Below are 19,115 nucleotides of genomic sequence, written 5' to 3'. Positions count from 1 at the left end.
GAATTTTAACTTTCAAAGTGTAGTATGGGGTTTTTGATGCCAAAGTATGGTAAAGAAGAGTTGCTGGTGAAAAAAGGAGGAAGAGTACCTTGTTAAAGAAGGGCAGACATCAGAAGAGATACAGTAGAACATTTTTACTTTGGTGAGACATCATTTAGGGAAGCTGGTATTTAGAGGGCATTAGGAAAAATTGAAGAAATAGTGCAGAGTAATGGTAAATTTTCCCATTAGTAAATAGAAAAAGCTATATGTATAAGGCATACACTGTTCTGCTTAGCAGAGAAATGGGAATGTTTTAAAAACAAAATAATAGCAATCTGGATGAGGTATAATTGCATAGATTTGAGATTCATAGTTACTGTCCATTGGGAAGATCCTATTACATTGTTTATATGGTGACCACTCGGCCTAAGTCCATTAAATTCAGTACCTGAGAGGGCCCAGCAGCCATGAATACTGGAATAGATACTCGAATCTGTTGGATAAAACAACTGAAACTTAGATTAAACCATTTTGTGTGTATAAAGGATGGAGGAAACATATTTTAGATTCTGTGTGGTGTTACTAATGAGTCAATTTATTTTACCTTGTAATGTTCTGACTTGCAATAAACTCAGAAGTCACGGACTGTTGTGATCTAACGAGAACAGTGAAATGACAAGCTATGATAGGAAATATTTGTGTTGCAAGTTTTATCACAGAATGTCCTTCATATTATAAACCTACCCATTAACTCCATACAGTGCACCTTAGAATCTTTAAAAGTAAATTTAAATCAAAGAAATGCCAATGGTGTGTAAGTGTACTCAGTATTATTCAGATTTTATTTTAATGGAATTTATAGTAGCTTTATATAAATAATATGAAGGTGTCCCAAAAGTTTTTTCTTGCTCTTAAAGGAATGTAAGTTCCGCTGGAGAGTATGCGAGAACAAAACTGCGTCAGTGTCCAGGCCTGGTTGATTCTCTTCTCACTGTGATCAAATCTGCCATTGCGGGGGCTTCCCATGATAACAAGAGTGTAGAAAACTGTGTTTGTATATTACGTAACCTTTCATATCGATGCCAGGAAGTAGAAGATCCAAATTATGATAAAAATCACCCTCCTACGCAGTCCAGGGCAACAGCTACGGCGAAGGGTAAGCTCAGACTTAGTTTTTATTCAGAAGATTGTCTTCTGTACCTTTACAATTAAATCTGTACGTTGAAAACTTTTGTGATTCCACTGGATGCTGTGCATTTAAGATTACCTTGAACATAATTTAAAGAGTTGAACAAGCATCAAAAATAAAAATTTGTTGCACTGATTGCATTGAAGTAAAATTGCCATTGGCGCATCTTGTCATATTGTTGATCTTGTTTTCTGCTGGAGAAGTGAATGGCTTCTACAAACATTATTGGTTTGACGTTGTATAAGTATTCTCTTGAATAGCAGTGAATTATTTCACATCTGGTGTGCACTGTGTGCTACTGGAGCATTTCGCTCTAAAAATTGGTAAGATTACCATCTACATGATTGGAAATTTGTGGAAAATCATTTCCAACTGGTGTGTAGCATGTGAAAATGCTATACGTGTTGAATGATAAGTTCTTTAATGGTGAGTAGGCTTATTGAAGAGTAGAAAGTTTAACATAACCCCTATCCTTCTATTTCTGAAAATTATTGCAAAAGTAATGCATAACAGTATTTATTTTTCTGTTTGCATTTGGAAACCTTACGCAGACTATTTTGATCTTCTTATTTTATAGTATTTAAAATGGTTTCTTCCTGCAAAGATAAATTATTCTTTTTCATATATGGAGTATCCTTCAGTGCAAGCTGGAATGGTTGTTGAGTCTTTGTAACACAGTAGTTAACTGGAAGAGAGAGGTGGTAACCCCTCACTTGCCTCCCTCTTTACAGGCAGTCCTTGCTCATCGGCGGCATTGTTAACGGTGTTCTGGTTTTACGGCACTTGGCTAATGATGTCCTTAACCAGATTTTCAGGGACGTTAAGCAATTTTTGACATTGGTAAGTGATTTATCGGCATCATTGAGCGGTTTATCGGCGCCGATAAGTGATTAACAGTGCCAGTAAGCAGTTTATTGGTGCTTATGACAATATAAACGTCATTTATTACCATAATTATTGGCAATTTTTTATTATCAGGGATTTTCAGTTAGCAGCGCTTGGCCGGGAATGGAACCTCGCTGTTAACCAGGGATGGCCTACATTTCACTTTTTCTTTCTTTCTATTGTCTCTTCCTTGTACTCTCATTTGATTTTTGGGTAAGTAGCTTACTATCATTATGACTCCTTTGCCTGGTGCCTTGGCTGTAAACTTGACCAATGCAAGTGTGGGGGAATGGAAAAAACTTGACCAATGCAAGTGTGGGGGGGGCGGCAGCTTGTGGTCACTTCAAGCCTCCCATATCAGTGCTTTAACTGTAGGAGTATAGAATGTACTTGTTCCCTTCCCTGTGCTTGTTGGACCTCACCTCAGTGTGAGAAGTGTGTTAAGAAGAGGAAGAAAACTAGGAAGATTTTGTTAGGTTCCTCAGTGCTAAAACTTCTGTGGTGACACTGCTGAATCTTTATGGTTCTTTCTTTCCACTGGCTGCCATTCCTCTTCCACTTACATCTGGTTCATTCCCTCCTAGGAGGCTTAATTCTCTTGAGACCTACAAACCCGTTTATCTCTCATCTAAGGATGGCAAAGCCAATAGGGAGGTGTCTTCCTTTGATTATCTCTATAAAATTTTACCTACTTTGAATATTCCAGGTAGTTCATCACTTGCTGCTTTCTTGGAATTCCTAGCATGAAGGAATATCAGTCAGTCACCAATGTCTGTTGCTGCTTCTGCAGTTCCTGTGACTACTACTACTGCTACAGATGACTCTCCAGTGGCTGTGGTGATGCTGTATTGGAACAAGCAGGTGTTGTGATTTCTCCCCCCTTCAACCTTGACCACCCCTCCAAAGTGCAAGGTGACTTAATAAGTCTGATAAGTTGAAGAAGAGGAAGAAGCATTCTTGCTGTTCTTCCTTCTCCTCATCATTGTTGTCTTTGTCTTCTTCCTCCTCTTCATCCTCAGACACTCTTCCTCAGCATAGGAAGAAGGGCAAGCCCAAGGCCAAGCAGGTGTTGTCCAGGTGGACTTCTGCTTGCTCTTCCTTATGGCAGGAGAGCATAGGTGCCAGTTCATTGTCCAGTGGTCATTGTACCTCAGGCAGGGATGGTGTTACTGTGTATGCCCATTTTGGACATATGGACTGCCCCCCTCATCCTTATGCTCTTGTTGAGAAACCTCTTGCTCCTCTCCACTCTATATACTCTGTTACAACAGAGTACAGTGGGTCCCCGCTAGATCACAGATCAGCAATCACACCTTCAGTTAATCGCGGATTTTTCTGTGGAACATATCTCCAAATATATTGCAGAAAATTCACTAATTTTTGAATTTTTTTGTAAAGGAAATACATTTTCTGGATGAAAAAATAATTTACTAATTTTCAAATATTAATAGTAATGTAAACACAGCAAAATATCAATAAAATGCTAAGTTAAAATCCCACAAAATCATAAAAGAGCTTACCGCTTTAAACACCTCAGTTCAACTCTCTCTATATGATCTATTATCATCGTAATATGTATTAAAAACACTGATCATCCCAACATTTGGTATTGTTTTTACTGATGCAACTATATGTACGTAGGTACGTGTTGCCATATTTTTTTCTCTCTGATTTACTATACCGTATTTCATTACAAGTTTGGTTGACTCTGAGTATCACACACATTATAACAGTACACAAGAGAACATTTTTATCATTGTTGATGTTTCATCTCTAATTACCATAAAAACATTTAAAATCCGAATTTCGTACGTAGGCAACACAAGGTTATACTCTCCTCCTCAGCTAGTTTAACCGTGCCTGTCGAGTCTCGTCCCCAGCTACTGTGCTGAGACTTCAGTTGTAAACACCAGTTCTCTCTCTCTCTCTCTCTCTCTCTCTCTCTCTCTCTCTCTCTCTCTCTCTCTCTCTCTCTCTCTTCATAATGAAATATGAATTACTGCATCATACACTGTTATGTACAAAATTAAGAATAATTCCATTAATACATTCATTTCTTTTAGCAACTAAAAATTTATTTTCCCAGTTCTTTTGGTAGTAGGCTCAATCAGCTGATTCTGAGAAAACAAACCTTACAGTTGTCGGGACGATTGGTTTTTTATACTTATTACAATGATAACAGATCAATATAATACAGTATAAATGGATTCTGTAAGTGAAATAACTTTTTATTGTTAATTTGCTGTGTTTACATTACTATTAACATTTGAAAATTAGTAAATCATTGTAACATGTACTGTACATACACAAGAGACTACTTTTGTATCACTGTTGATTGCATTTATAATTTGGTATTTTTCAATGCATATTTACCGTATATACTCGTGTATCGTACGACTTTTGAAGACCTGGCTTGGAAGCTAATTTTAAGGGGGTCGCATAATACACTAGATATAAAATTAGCTTATGTAATATTCACATATTAGTATCGTATTATAAAATACAAACATAACAAATATGCATCTTTTCCGTGGATCTTTTAAAAAGTTATGCTTCACTTCACTGTATCCAATAATTTTGTATGTTTTCTCATATTACTATTATATTATAAAATAAAAAACATAGCGATCAATACTTTGGTTTGGAAATCAGCCGAGGGTGATTACGAGGTTAGTTTATTTATTTTGCCATCTTTAACTCGATTCAGAGCAATTTTCTTGCTTCTGGTTAGTGTAAATGAATCTCTACATAATCTGTTTATATGGAACAAGGTTATTTTTCATTATACGAAGTGCTTTTAAGTTGAAATATGACTTGAATACATCTCGTTGTGAACTAAATATGACAAATTTCTTATTAATTTGTATTTTTCTTAGCTGACAAACCTTTGGTGTTAATGTAAGGATAAATTCTTCTAGCTCCAACTGGAAACTGGTAAAAATCATATAAAATTGTAGAACAAGGAATTGGTGGCAACAGGGTTTGGCCAATGGTATGAGAGAAGAGGCATCCACCGATCTCCTCTCTCTCACCCATGATGCCGTGATGCATTCAGTTTCCTCCAGCCCAGGTAACCAGATTGAGGGGAGGCAGAGGTGGGCAGTATACGTTATACTTTCATACCATCATCTTAAGTAAGATACAAACTATCCCACCATGGCACTGGATGACCTACAGAACTTGTTGAGCAGCCACCACTGGACCCAAGGAAAAAGTGTCCAAGGACCTGTGGGCAACGTCCCACAGATAGAAGGATGTGAAGGTCATTTGACGAAGCCAAGTACCAACCTTCAAAATTCTATGAACAGACAAGTTCTTTTTGAATGCCAAGGAGGGACCCAAACTCCTGACATCATGTGCTCTTGCATGCAATGTGTCAGCATTATAGGCTGAAGAAGAACTATAAGCATGGCTGATGATCTCACGGAGCCAAAAGGAGATGGTATTCTTGGACACTTCTTTCTTGTTCCAGCCTGTGCTAACAAAAAGTCTTCGACACCAGGTCTGAGGTGATGAGTTTAAGGTAATTACGCAGTGCTCTGACAGGACATTATAGCAATTCATCTGGATCGTTATCAATAAAATCTCCCAGGGAAGGCATTGAGAAGGACCCAAATCTGTCATCATGAGCTGAGGGATTATGAGTCTTAGCTGCGAATTCCGGGACAAATTCAAAAGCTACAGGCCCCCAACCCCTAGTGTGTTCAACACTAAAAGAGAAACCTTGAAGTTCACCCACTCTCTTCGATGACACCAGGGCCAGTAAGAAGACTGTCTTGAGGGTCAAGTTCTCGTGTGAAGATCAGCGTAAAGGTTCATATGGAGCATGAGCGAGACTGCATAGTACCAGAGTCAGGTCCCAATTAGGTGGTTTAAGTTCTCTAGGAGAACAAGACTGCTCAAAACATTTGGGCAGCATTGAAATTCCCATGAAGGAGACAAGTTTACATCTTTCAAACTTAGAACCGTACCCAAAGCAACTCTGTAGCCTTTGATGGCAAACACACAAAGGCATTTCTCCCTACAGAGAAAAGTAAGGAAGTCAGCTACCTGCTGAACAGAAGTTCTGACCAGAGAGAAACCCCGTCGACGACACCAACAGGGTAGAAGGCCCATTTTCCCTGGTATAAAGCTGAGGAAGATCTTCTGAGATAGCAAGACATCTCTGTTGCTGCTCTGCGAGAAAAGCTTCTTGCTTGCAGGAGATACTAGATAGTCTCCAACCGTGAAGAGATAGGGATCCTAGAGATTGGTGAAATCTCTCAATGTGAGGGCTGGCAGAGAAGGTTGTTCCATGGGGGAATTTCTCTCGGGACTGCTGACAGAAGGGTCAGTAGATCTGGGAACCACTCTGCATGGAGCCACATGGGAGATACTGGGGTCATCCTGAGATTCATGGAAATCATTATCCTGTTCAAGACTTGATGGTTCAGGCAAAAAGGGGGAAAGGCATAAACTTCTAGATTGCCCCAAGGATGTTGAAGGGCATCCTGTGCCACAGTGAAGGAGTCGGGAGCCACTGAACAACAGACATCTAGCTTCCTGGTGAACCTTATAGCAAACAGGTCTATCATGGGCCTTCCCCATAGTTGGAGGATCCTGTCTGCTGTAATCTGATGAAGAGACCACTCTGTCCCAGCCTGTCTGCTATAACCTGATGAAGCGACCACTCTGTCCCTGAGACCTGACCCTGATGACTTAACTTGTCGGCCACTACATTCCTCTTGCCAGGGATATAATTGGCTGAGGGGTCTACTGAGCAATATATCGCCCACTGGTGCATGAGTACTGTCAGTGAGTGAAGTTGGCGTGACACTAGCCTCATTTCTTTATGTAGGCTACCACTGTAGTGTTGTTTAACATTAGGACTACTGTACTCAGTGCCCTTTCACTCTTCCTTGAAACTCCTGAAGTGCCAGGAAGGCTGCTTTCAACTCCAGAATGTTGATATGCAGTAGCTTGTCCTGGAGATTCCACACTCCTGAAGTCAGAAGGTCATCCAATTGTGCTCCCCAACCCTTGTACAAGGCATCTGAAAACAGGAGAATCTCTGGAGGGGGAGAATTGAAGAGGCACTCCTATAGCTAAGTTTCTGTCGTCCAGCCACCACAGTAGGTCCCTTCTCACTTCTGCTGACAGGGGGACTTGCAACAGAGGAAAATCCCTTGTGGGGGACCAAAACTCTTTCACTCTCCATTGGAGAGACAGAACCACTTGCCATTGCTGCACTGGTTGCTTCTGTTCGGACAGAAAGGACCAGGCAGCTTTCCGGAACTTCTTGATCTGTTGGTCCGATGGAAATACTTTTGACGATACAATGTCTACAATCATGTCCAGGTAAAGAATCTTTTAGCTGGGACTAAGTTTGACTTTTCCAAACCTATCACAATGCCTAAGCCGTGACAAAATTAGAGAAGATGATCCGTCTTGGATTAGCTTTTCAAGAACTTGCTAAGACCAACCAGTCGTCGAGGTACCTTAAGAGCTGAATTCCCTGCGAATGAGCCCATGCTGACACTAGAGTGAACACTCTTGTGAACACCTGAGCGGCTGTTGTAAGGCCAAAGCATAGGACTTTGAATTGGAACACCAGCTTCCCCAGACTGAAGTGAAGAAACTTCCAGGATGAGCGATGGATTGGAATTTGAAAGTAAGCATCCTTCAGATCTATCGTGAGCATAAAATCGTTGCTCCTGACAGCTGCTAGGATTGTACAACGTGTCTCCATCTTGAATAGGGTCTTCCTGATGAACAGATTCAGGGTCGAGAGGTCTACCACAGGCCTCCAATCGCCCGTTGCCTTGGGAACCAGAAAAACCCAACTGCAAAATCCTGGAGTTAGATGCCTGACTACGTCCACTGCTCCTTTTTCCATCATTTTCTTCACTTTCTCTTGAAGAGATAGATACTTAGAAGAGTCCTGAGTGTATGTCAAATGATGGAGAGGGAGGTCAGAGAGATGGAGAAGATTGAAGGGTAGTAAATATCCCACCTGTAGAACATTTACTGCCCACTTCTCTGCACTGAAACTCTGCCACATAGCCTAATGGCTCACCAGGCAACCCCCCACTAGCGACAGTGAGCATGGAGGGGAGCCCACTCTATTGCCTACTTCCTGTAGCCCTATCTCTAGCTCCTCTCCCTGGTCTGGAAGCATGGGGCTGGAAGGGCCGTTGCTGAGGGGCTTTCTTAGATGACAATGGCGCAGGCTGACTGGGTTTGTTGGTAGAGGTCATGTTAGGAGTCGTCGTAGCAGAAGGTTGATGTCTGGGTTTTGATGAGCTAGGGCGAGAAGGACCAGCAGATTTTGATACCGCTTGGTGAACTAGTCGGTTATTATTGTCTGCCCAACATCTATCTACAGCAATGTCAAGTTGCTCCTTAGGAAAGAGAGACAGGGGGCTCAGAATATCCCTGTTCCTCAAAGCAAGTAAAGAATCAGTACTGATGAACCTAGAAACTTTTGAGAGGGCTGTGCCTCTTCTTTTTGACAAGTAGTTGACCCAAATGTTATCATTTAAATGGGTCAGGTAAGAAATTGCCTTACCCCCAAAGTGTAACTGTCTAATATAAGGGGCACTCTCTTCTGTATCGCCCATTGCAGTGGAAGAGATTTTGGCCACTGCTGTGGACCATAAATACAACCAAGAGACATCCTGGAAAGTAGAAGAGGTGGTTGACTCCAAAGTAGCGCAGCCTCTTGAAGGGTGAGGAAAGGCCCTCTGCCCAAACCTGATCCAAAGACAACCCTGGACCTAAACGAACCAGATCTGGGTTCACTTATCTATATTGCAGAGCCACATTAGGGGTTGTATAAAACTGTTTATGTCTAGGAAGTGGTGGGTAGAAGCTTTAATGACCTACTCGATCAAGAAATTATCATGCCCAGATAAGAGAGAATTAAAATGATTTAGAACATAATCAGTATGAACACACAATATAGCACTATTTCACAAAACAAACAATCAAACCAAAAAAAAACAGTGGCAAAAGAGAAGCAGCAAACACTGGCTTCGGTAGGAAGGGCAACAGCACACCCTACTAGTAAGGCAGTAAGAAGTAACTGAATGCGTCACAGCATCATGGGTGAGAGGAGTTGGCGGATACCTCCTCTCTCATCCCATTGGCTGAACCCCGTTGCCACCAATTCCTGGTTTTACAATTTTATATGATTTTTACCGGTTTCCAGCTGGCGTCAGAAGAATTTATCCTTACATTAAGAGCCAGGTTTGTTCTGCATATGAACTGTTAGTTTTTTTTTTAATACAGTGGATGGTGTTGAGGGCATGTTTTTTGTGTAAAAAAATCAACAGATTCCGTTTGCTATTTTCACTTGATTTCATCATAATACAAGCTGTGCGTATTTATCTTTTAACGGAGTGGAAACAGTAAAATGTGTTCTTTCATGCCCAATAGTTTTGATTAAAATACTTTTCTCTCCAATTCTATTTATGGTAGAGTTTTATGGCATATTGAAGTTTACGGGAGTTTCATCCAATGTTGGCGATACTTGATAATTTATAGTCATTAGCAGCTTGAACATTGATTTCTCAGCTTCAGTTACAACTTGCAGCTTAAATTTAGCAGTATATTTCCTTGTCAATCTTTTCTCCAAAGCGAATAAGGGTATACAGTACAGTCGATCCCCAGTATTAACGGGGTATGCGTACCACAACCCCCGGCAAATAGCTAAAATCCGCAAATATTTGACACCCCTCTAAAAATGCTTATAATTGCCTATTTTGATATTCAAACACCAAAAAACCCCTTTAAAATACCTGAGTATTTTAATAGTTTTATCACAAAAAGTGCATTTAGTCATGAAAATATGAAAATACAGTAATTTTTTAATATTTCTCTATGAAAAATACCGCAAATAATGTGAATATATATGTTCCACAGAGAAATTCGCAAATAGGTGAAGCCGCGAATCCAGAACCACGAATAGACGGGGGTCCACTGTAATGTAAAAATATATCGGTCCTTTTCTACTTCATCATTTGTAACATAATTATGGTAATTTTTTGCTATTGTACTATGGTTGAAATGCAAACAAAACAGCTGTTGTTATCTGATTCAGTTGTTCATAGCAAAACAGCTGTTTCTCGTTCGGTTGTTTATGGCTGTATATGTTTACGCAATGAGTATGACATTGCTAATGATACTTTTATCATTCTCTTTTACTTTTTTGACTTATTTAGCTAGAAGATGGGATAGATAAAGAGATGGAGGGAAAGAGGTTATTCTAATGTAATTTGGTCTCTCAAAAAAGGAACTTGCATGATACATGAGATACATGATAAAATAATTTAAGGGTGAAAATTTGGGGCTCACGCAATATGCAAGATTATGCGTTACACGAGTATACACAGTATAAATATTTAAATACAGTATTTAACTCTACTCGTGAATTCCCAATGTTTTTCCCGTCTGAAAATGAGAAAACAGGATAGCTTCAATACTATATGAGAGAAAATGGCTTTGCCTGAATATATGGGTAACCTGATTAGTTTTCACACCTAACGGTAAGAAATACATTTTTAAAGGGTAATGTTGTAAGATGACTTTGAAATTATATTAAAGGATTTTAGGATGATAGTTTAAGGTATATTTGTGTTTGAACTATTAAAATAGGCAACATGGAAGTTGTAGATATTTGGTCTCTGGGGTTTTACAACTGTCTTATCATTGTAGAGAAGACAACAACCGGTGGTTGGAGACCTGTAATTGACCTGTAAGCATTGAACTAATATGTTTGACAGGCTGGTTTCATGATGGAAACTACACTCAGATTCTATCACAGTGGTCAATTTCTTGCTTTCGATAGTATCTCTGCTTTGTCTGCAATGAGATAGTGTTCTAGTTCAAGGGCTTGTGCTTTGGATTGGTGACTCTTGCTCTGGGGTTCACTTGGGTATTCACCTTACTCTCCTCTTGGGCCCACTTGAAAGATATTTGTGTTCTGTAGTACCTGGATGATAGGTTGGTTTGGACTTCCTCCAGGGGCCACCGTCAGGACAGAAATCATCTGCAAGCTTTTTTGTGTCAATCTAGGGGTGGTGATCAACTGGTGGAAGTCCACTCTCCTCCAGGTATGCTCTTTGACACAACAGCAGTAAGAGCCTTCCCAGTGAGCTCTTTTCTGAGCAACCAGAGGGAGGTAGAGACAGTTCCTTTTGTGACAGGGCAACCTGCTAGGGTGTGGCAAGTTGTCCTAGGTCACCTGTCAAAGTTTGAGAAGCTTGTTCCCAGTCGTCAGAGCTGGCTACCTTGGGTCGCTTCAATGGCAACTGAAGCAGCATTAGTCCTCCCCTTGGGATCCTCCTTTCCAGCTTGTCCCCAAGTCGGGAAGTGAGAGAGAACCTTTTTTGATGGTTAGACAACAGACATCTCCTACGCATCACAACACAGTTTGAGAGGGCACCCAGTGGTGTTGATAGCGACAATACAATTATAGTTACCTAAGTCATCAAATGGGGGAAAAGGTATTTCGGACCCTGTGCCTGCTGGTGTCACAGATTCATGAGTGGTTGATTTTCAAGTTGTCAGCTAGATACATTCTGGGCAGACAGAATATTCTGGTGGTTCAGCTTAGTCACTGGAGTCAGGTAGTTGTGACAGAGTGGTCCCTACACCCCCGAGTAGTGGAGAGGTTGTTCAGATTATGGGGGTTCCCTATGATTGATCTGTTTGCAGCAAGATTCAACTGAAAACTTCCTATCTTCTGTTCCCCAGTCCCAGACCCATGGGCAGTGATGAAGGATGCATTCCAACATACACTGGGCAGCAGTGTTCGTCACCCTGTGGGTCTTTGGATGACTTTGATGGCTGACATTTTTGGTTGAGGTGCTGAGAGAGCTGCCCCTGTGGCTTACCATCCTGTGTCAACCACACATTTGCAGGTACCACCTTCACAGGTGGAGATTGTCCAGTGTATTTTGTGAGAGGGAGGCTTTTCTCACAGGGCATGGAGAGAGATGTTTGGGTACCTGTCATTCCCCTGTGGACATGTACCAAGGAAAGTGGCCCATCTTCTACAATTGGTGTCATAGAAGGGTAACTATCTAGTCGAAGTATTTATTCAACAGATTGCTTACTTCCTCAACTACCTTTGCCAAGACATGCACTTCTCAGTTTCTACAGTAAAAGGCTACTGCTCAGCCTTATCTCACGCTTTTAAACTGAGGGGGTTGGATATTGCCACCTCTTTTCCCCGTCACTACTAGTTAACTACCTCATTACTAAGATTCAAGAGCCATTGCAGCTTATGCCGAAGGATACTTCACATATGAAAGGCTCTTGTTTGTATACCTAGGAAAAATACAAATTACTTCAATTTTTTGTCATTTTACATTGATTTGCCATATACTTCCCTTTGCTTTTAAAAGAAATATGGAAAATATAAGCACTGAACATTTTTTAGCAGAAGAATTGGAAATTAAAAATTAACCAGGGTGTAATGAAACAAGACATGTTAAGGAAATATAAAGAAAATCTCAAGATTTCTGAGTAATCTTATAAAATGTTAAATAACTGAAGTGATTTCTTAAATGTTTGCGGTATGAAATAAAAATTAAGAAAATTAGAACAGGAATCTTGTAAACAAAAGGAATTTTATATTTTTTAAGAAGCAAGATATCATCAGTGTTACCAGTGAACATTTTTGGTAGTTGCTAGTAAAAGGAAAAAACTTTGCATATCAGCTGAAGTAATGCAAAGATCATTGTTCTGTCATCTGTTGCAAGAAAGTTTTTGAAATTTCTCTACTTCAGAAAGCAAAATTACTATGGTTGCCTCAGCTAATTGCTTAAAACCATAATTTTTATTCTTGTGTTAGGTCTTATTTCTATTTCAAGAAGAAATAATAGTCAAGTGATTAAGATTAACATTTTTACCAAGTGTATAAGAGATGTTTAGCCTCCCCAAGATACAAATTGGTACTTGGTGCTTTTGAGATACAAGGATCTATTGGATATACAATTTGACAGTTCTAAATTGATACATAATCCAATTTACATGTAGTTTGTTGTAGATTGTGAATACAAAAATGTGCACAAGAAAAGAGTTTAAATTTATTAGTTATTAAATACCAGAAAAGTGGAGTGTCATATTATTGTACAAGGAAAATAGGTTCACATTGACCTAACAGACATTAGGGGTACTGCATTTTATATTAATGTTTCTACATATTTGCAAATGGACATAACAGATCTGCACCACCATACACTTTATAATGATGAAACTGCTTGTACAATTACATTTTAATGATCAACCTGCCTGTATGATTAGTGAACTATTGACTTGACATGCAGATCAGTTTTGCTGTATGAACATTTGATAACCATAGCTTTTTAGCTGGATGAATCATGGTCATATAATTGAAACATTATCAGTTTGGTTGTATGTATGTATGATCAGAAGGAAGACTTGATATAATGGAGCAAAAAAATAGGAAATTTTAATTGGAATTATGATTTTGGAAGTTGATTTTCTGTGGCATTCTGTGTTTTCTCTTATGATAGAAATAAAGGAAAGGTCTTTTACCTCTCTTTGATGGTGGTTGTGCATGCTATTTAATTTAGTATCAAGTGCCATTGAATTTAAAATGAAGTCATTCATTATACATATGCCTGTATGTGTAATGAATTTAAAAGTTTTCAAGCACTACAATAACTTTTCATAGAGTTATTCTGGAATGGAGTGAATGTATGGTTTGACTAACCCTCCATAACATTCGTGGTTGCAGACGGTGAAGGTGAAGGGACGGATACTTGTGGTAGGTCTTCGGAGCCCAAGGACAACCTGTGTAAGCCTCCTACTCTTAATATTCCTCTCTCCCAGTTCATTTTTTCTCTCTCTCTTCTTTTGTATTCCTAGTTCCCTTTCCAGACTGGAGAAGGACAGCAGAAATTATGCATTGTGAAATGCATGTTTTTTTTTATCTTTGTTGCTATGTCTGTCATTGATAAGCCTTCATGTTAAAGTTTGCTATATTTGGAATCCTTTTGCTGCTACAGATACGACCACTGACATTTATTTTGATTCATTGCTTAGACCTGGTAATTAGTGCTTCACTTTAGCTGCTTTGATGAATTCTTATGAGTAGCATGTAATAATTTTGCCAGTAAAGTATGTTAAGAGCTAAATGCATTTTTTAAATTGTGCAACTAATCATATAAGTTACTTTAAATAGTTAGGAAATTAAAGTTAAGATTGCATATTTGTACACCATTTACTGAGAACAAAATGGTTATTTAAAATAGTTTTTCCCAATTTATAGTGACTTTAAAAGCAAACAAATTAGATGTAGAGCACTTACAGGGTCACCCATACAGTTGTAAATCAATATTTTGGGGAAGGATATTTTCAGAACTTAGTGTTTTTATGTGCAGTGAATGTATAACTGATGTGAGTATTTTTGGTGTCATTTCATCTCAAATATTCTTGGTCAGTGCACAACATGCTTATTTATGCGTGTCATATATATGTGTAAAGACTGCAAATTATGTTTTTTTCTAGTGATAGTATAGTTATATAATTAATAATATACATACCTCAGTGTAGAGTGTAGTATCATTGTAAATTCTGCAAAACTTCAATTTTTCAGGGCCAACTTTTAAAGTTAATAATGAATGTTTCACTATCATTTATGAAATATAAAATGATTCTGGTTTTATATTAAGCTTTTTTAAAGCTCACTTGTAAGGGGGTTGTATTTTATAATCCAACTGGTGGAAAATCCATATAACAATGACAATAGTAATAGTTATGAAACATTTTATGGTTACAGTATCACCATTTTGGAATTGGGACTGGTTAAAAAATATTGTATTGGGATGGCATTCATATCAAGATTATTTAGCTAAGTGAATCAGGAATTTCAAGAGTAGAAAGCTGCAATGAAGTCAATAAGGTATAGTGGGAAGATAACAAGAGTGAAGATTACAAGGATTGAGTAATGATGAATAATTTTCAACATTTCAAGTATAGTTAAATATGTACAAGATGGAAAGACATTGAGAGGTAATTGAGTAATTACTGCCTTAAGTCTATGAGAGAAAATACTGTTGAGAAGAAATGCAGAGTTAAGTTTTTAAGAATTCAGTTGTGATATAGAAAAAAGATATATGAGAATGGTATAATTTAAAAAGATAAAACATTGGCATTACATTTTTATTCCTAAGTCTTTATAGTCATTTTGAAAACTTTCTGCTGTAATCCTGTCTGGTATTTATGAAAAAACAGAGCAGAATAAGAATTTTAACAAAGGAATATGGAGAGAAGTAAGAAGTTTAAATTTCAGATAAGGAGAATAACAAAGTTTGGGGGATTAGAGGAGGTTGTTTACATGTAGAATGGTGAACAGTGTATAATGGCAAGTAAAAAAATTCTAGGGGTGCTCAAGGGCAACTCTGTACCCTTCCTCACCTAACCTTGTAAATACCATATAACTGTAAATGCTCAGTACATATGCTTATAAAGAACCATCACAATTTGAGCTGAAAACTTTATGCAAAAGGCAATTATCTACCCCCTTTTCTTCATATTTGTAACAAAATATACTACATAAATACACTTTGAAAAAAATGCAACCCCTTCATTTTCTCTCCCTAGTAAATGACAGTTTAGTAGCAGGTAGCCTACCGTGGTTTTAAGACCTTTAATGTATTTTCTTACAGCAACATCCTTATCAGTTGTCACCATATTGTATTACCGTACACGAGATAAAATGTGTAGGCTGTGTGTGAACTATAGACCTAGGCTAGCCCAGATGTTACACACAGAGTATTCATCTGCAAAGTCAAACAGGCTATGACAACTTTAAGATAAAGACAATGGTAATAGAATTGTTATTTTACTTACAGAACCCATTTATATGGTATTATCATATTGATGTATTATCATCATATGTATAAAAAAAAGATCGTCCCACCATTTGTAATGTTTATGTTCTCAGAATCAGCTGATTGAGCCTACTACCGAAAGAATTAGGAGAATAAGTTTTTACTTACTAATAGAAACAAATGTATTGATGGAATTATTTTTATTTTTGTACATAAATGTAAAATGGGTATACGGTACAAAGGTAAACTAACATACTTTATGTTGAAGCAAAATCACAAAACAGCTGTTTCCTTGGTCCCGATGCATTTGTTTACCGATGTAAAGATACCTCAGTTCCCCCCCATCTCTCTCTCTCTCTCTCTTTCTCTCTCTCAGTACAGTACTGTACATATCCTTTAATGAAATATGAATTACTATATCATAAACATAAAAATACAAAACTGGAACTCCAGGAAGTTCACGCCGCCATCAAATGAGCACATGCATACTTACGTACATTACCTTTTTTTTTTGCATTGCTTGATTTACAGCACCATTTTTATTACATTATTACATTTTTATTTGTAACATTACTCAAGAGAATAAATTACCACTGTTGTTATTTCATCTCTAATCACAATAAAAATATTGAAAATGCAAATTTCATATGTAGGCAAGACAAAACCAAACAGGCTGTACCAAGTTCACTATAGCATGGAATGAGTGTGCACACATGATTGCATTTAATTTTTTGTCTGTAAAAGTAAAAATAAGAAATATAACAGCAAAACTAATATATGTCAAATAATAGCAAGTAGACAAAGCACTAACTATAAAAACATATCATTAAAGTGTGTGTGATGACAACAGTAAAATGATTAATTAAACATATGTAACTCATTTCTCTCTCTCCAGTATATCAGTACTGTACATATATTTTAATGAAATGTAAATTAATGTACAGTACCATAAACATAAACACTATACTGTATTAAACAAACTCTAGAAAGTTCATGACACCATCGATGAGACTTGCTGACAGCAAGGTAAACACAAGATATTTTTGGTTCTTTGCCTGATTTACTGAACCGTATTTCATTACAAGTTTAGTTGACTCTAAGTATGATTATCAAACATTATAATTATACAAAATAGAATATTTTATTCATTGTTGAATCTTTGCCTCTTAATCACTGTTAACTCTTAATAAGTATTTAAAATTGAAATTTATGAGTTGCAACACAACCAAACAGGCTGTCAAGTTTAACAGCCAAGAATTCTTTTTGGTGCTCAGTATTCCAAATTTTTTTTTTGATTTACTTTATCATATTTAATTCAAGAATGTTGATTCTCAAAATGATACATATATAACAGTATTTTAGAATATTTTATCACTTTGATCATTTCAGTCTTTCTCAGCTGAGCCCCTCTCTCTTTTATTTGTCAATGCTTGAAACAGTTAAGCTAATCTGGTTCTCAGCCTCTCTTTTAATTGTCCTCTCTTTGTGTTTCAAAAGTAATATATGATTGCATTCATATTTTGGTTTGAAAGAATTAAAAATTAGAAAATACAGTAAAAATATAAACGAGAATACTGTAGCATAAAATATAAATAAAATGTGGTGCGTGTCTGTTACTGTACTGAGAATTTGATGTAAACAAAAATCAGTTAATGTTCCCTCTCTTTCTCTGCACGATGCATATCCTTTAATAAAATGTGAATTACTATATCATAAATTTAAAAACACAAAACCAAACAAGCTTATCAAGTCAAGTCAGGTCTCCAAAACCTACTTCACTTTTCCCCACCCCCATTTCCCGTTCTTTTTCAGCCCCAATGGCACTGATGATGCCCCTCCCCTACCCCCTTAAAAAAAAAAACCCTTCCCAGTCAGCCTGAATGAGGCAATGTTATCAACATTTCCTGAGGCCAAATGCAGAATAAACCATCAGAGGGCCTTTTTTGTCAAATTTTAAAAATTTTATATACAATAAAGTACAAGTATTCAGCCTGAAAATAACACCATGAAAAATGAATTCAATATATATATATAGAAAACCTCTGCTACACTTATCATCAGTCAGTGTATATATTTATATATACACACGTTCTCGGGGATTGAAAATAAACCCTTTGTTAGATGATAAGCAAAATCAAATAAATTGTCAATGATTATGCAATTTTTGGGGTATTTTTCAACTAACAGGTAGCATTGCAAAAACTCAATTTACAAAACCATCAGTCGCAAATCTTCATTAGGTATGTAAATTGGTGGCCATGTTCAAATTTCTCAGCATAATTGTTAATTCAAAATTAATTAAATTTGTCGCTAGACAAACGCGGTTAAATCGGATCGCAAATAACCGAGCATAATCTTCATCTAAGGACTAACATCTAAAAAATATTTGGGGCCTTGAAACCTGGTCCAGGTGTTCCTGGATAATGTAAAATGAGTTTCAAATATAACAATTAAGAAACAAGATAATTGAGGGATTCCATTTACTATTATTTTGATAATGATAGTTCTTAGCTCAGGAAATTTAAATCGTTCAAAAACTGGAAGATATAATTAATCTGCAAGGGATCAGAGCACTCAAGGTGGCATTAATGTGTTGTCCTATCTGTCAACTACATGACTGATTGACTTGTCTTTGAGTTAGTAGATGGACACAAAGTTTTTTTTTCATTTTCTGTATAAAACAAAGCTAGGCATCATGTACTATTCCTGCAGTTGTAAAAAGGACATTCATAAGTCATTTCTATCAAATTAGAGCATGTTTAAATATATTTCCCAGAGGAACTTAGAAGTACATAACCTTTTTCCCTTTATTTGTAGGAAAAAACTACATCTTGGTTCAGTATTAAAATATATAAAGACAACATGTGGGTTAATGGATAATCTCTTTAAATTTTAGCATGTCATAATTATTATCATATACTATGACACACCCAAGATTTGTTGAATGCCATTAATTTCATACAATGGTAAACTTAGTACAGTAATAACATTTTAGGTAGAAAGTAATTCTCTTGACATTATGCATTCTATTCACACGTTTCACTACATTGATATTAACAACCCCCCTTTTTTATATATTTTTGTTGTAATTTTCTTTGTGACTTGTATATGGATGAAGTTTTTATTTAAATCACATATTCTTTAATCCAGCCTTATTATGAAGTAGTAGTTGTATTACTTCTCTTCATAAAATATTGGCTGTTCAGTCACATCTT

At 37.3% G+C, this 19,115-nt stretch overlaps 1 protein-coding gene across 43 annotated transcripts in view; it reads left to right on the top strand.

Moving 5' to 3' along the window:
- p120ctn (adherens junction protein p120) overlaps positions 1 to 19,115 on the top strand; it is a 312,485-nt gene that overhangs the window by 222,931 nt on the left and 70,439 nt on the right. For 30 of the 43 annotated variants that reach the window (XM_067105311.1, XM_067105309.1, XM_067105336.1 and 27 more), the window contains 2 exons: positions 900 to 1,138; positions 13,803 to 13,862. In XM_067105311.1, the coding sequence (XP_066961412.1) occupies positions 900 to 1,138; positions 13,803 to 13,862 (299 nt within the window). The remainder of the gene's footprint in view (positions 1 to 899; positions 1,139 to 13,802; positions 13,863 to 19,115) is intronic. The other 13 variants (XM_067105321.1, XM_067105348.1, XM_067105329.1 and 10 more) reach the window with 2 other exon arrangements.

Source organism: Macrobrachium rosenbergii, chromosome 6 (assembly GCF_040412425.1).
Source record: "Macrobrachium rosenbergii isolate ZJJX-2024 chromosome 6, ASM4041242v1, whole genome shotgun sequence".
Classification (NCBI taxonomy): domain Eukaryota; kingdom Metazoa; phylum Arthropoda; class Malacostraca; order Decapoda; family Palaemonidae; genus Macrobrachium; species Macrobrachium rosenbergii.
This window is presented reverse-complemented; position numbering and strand designations above follow the sequence as displayed.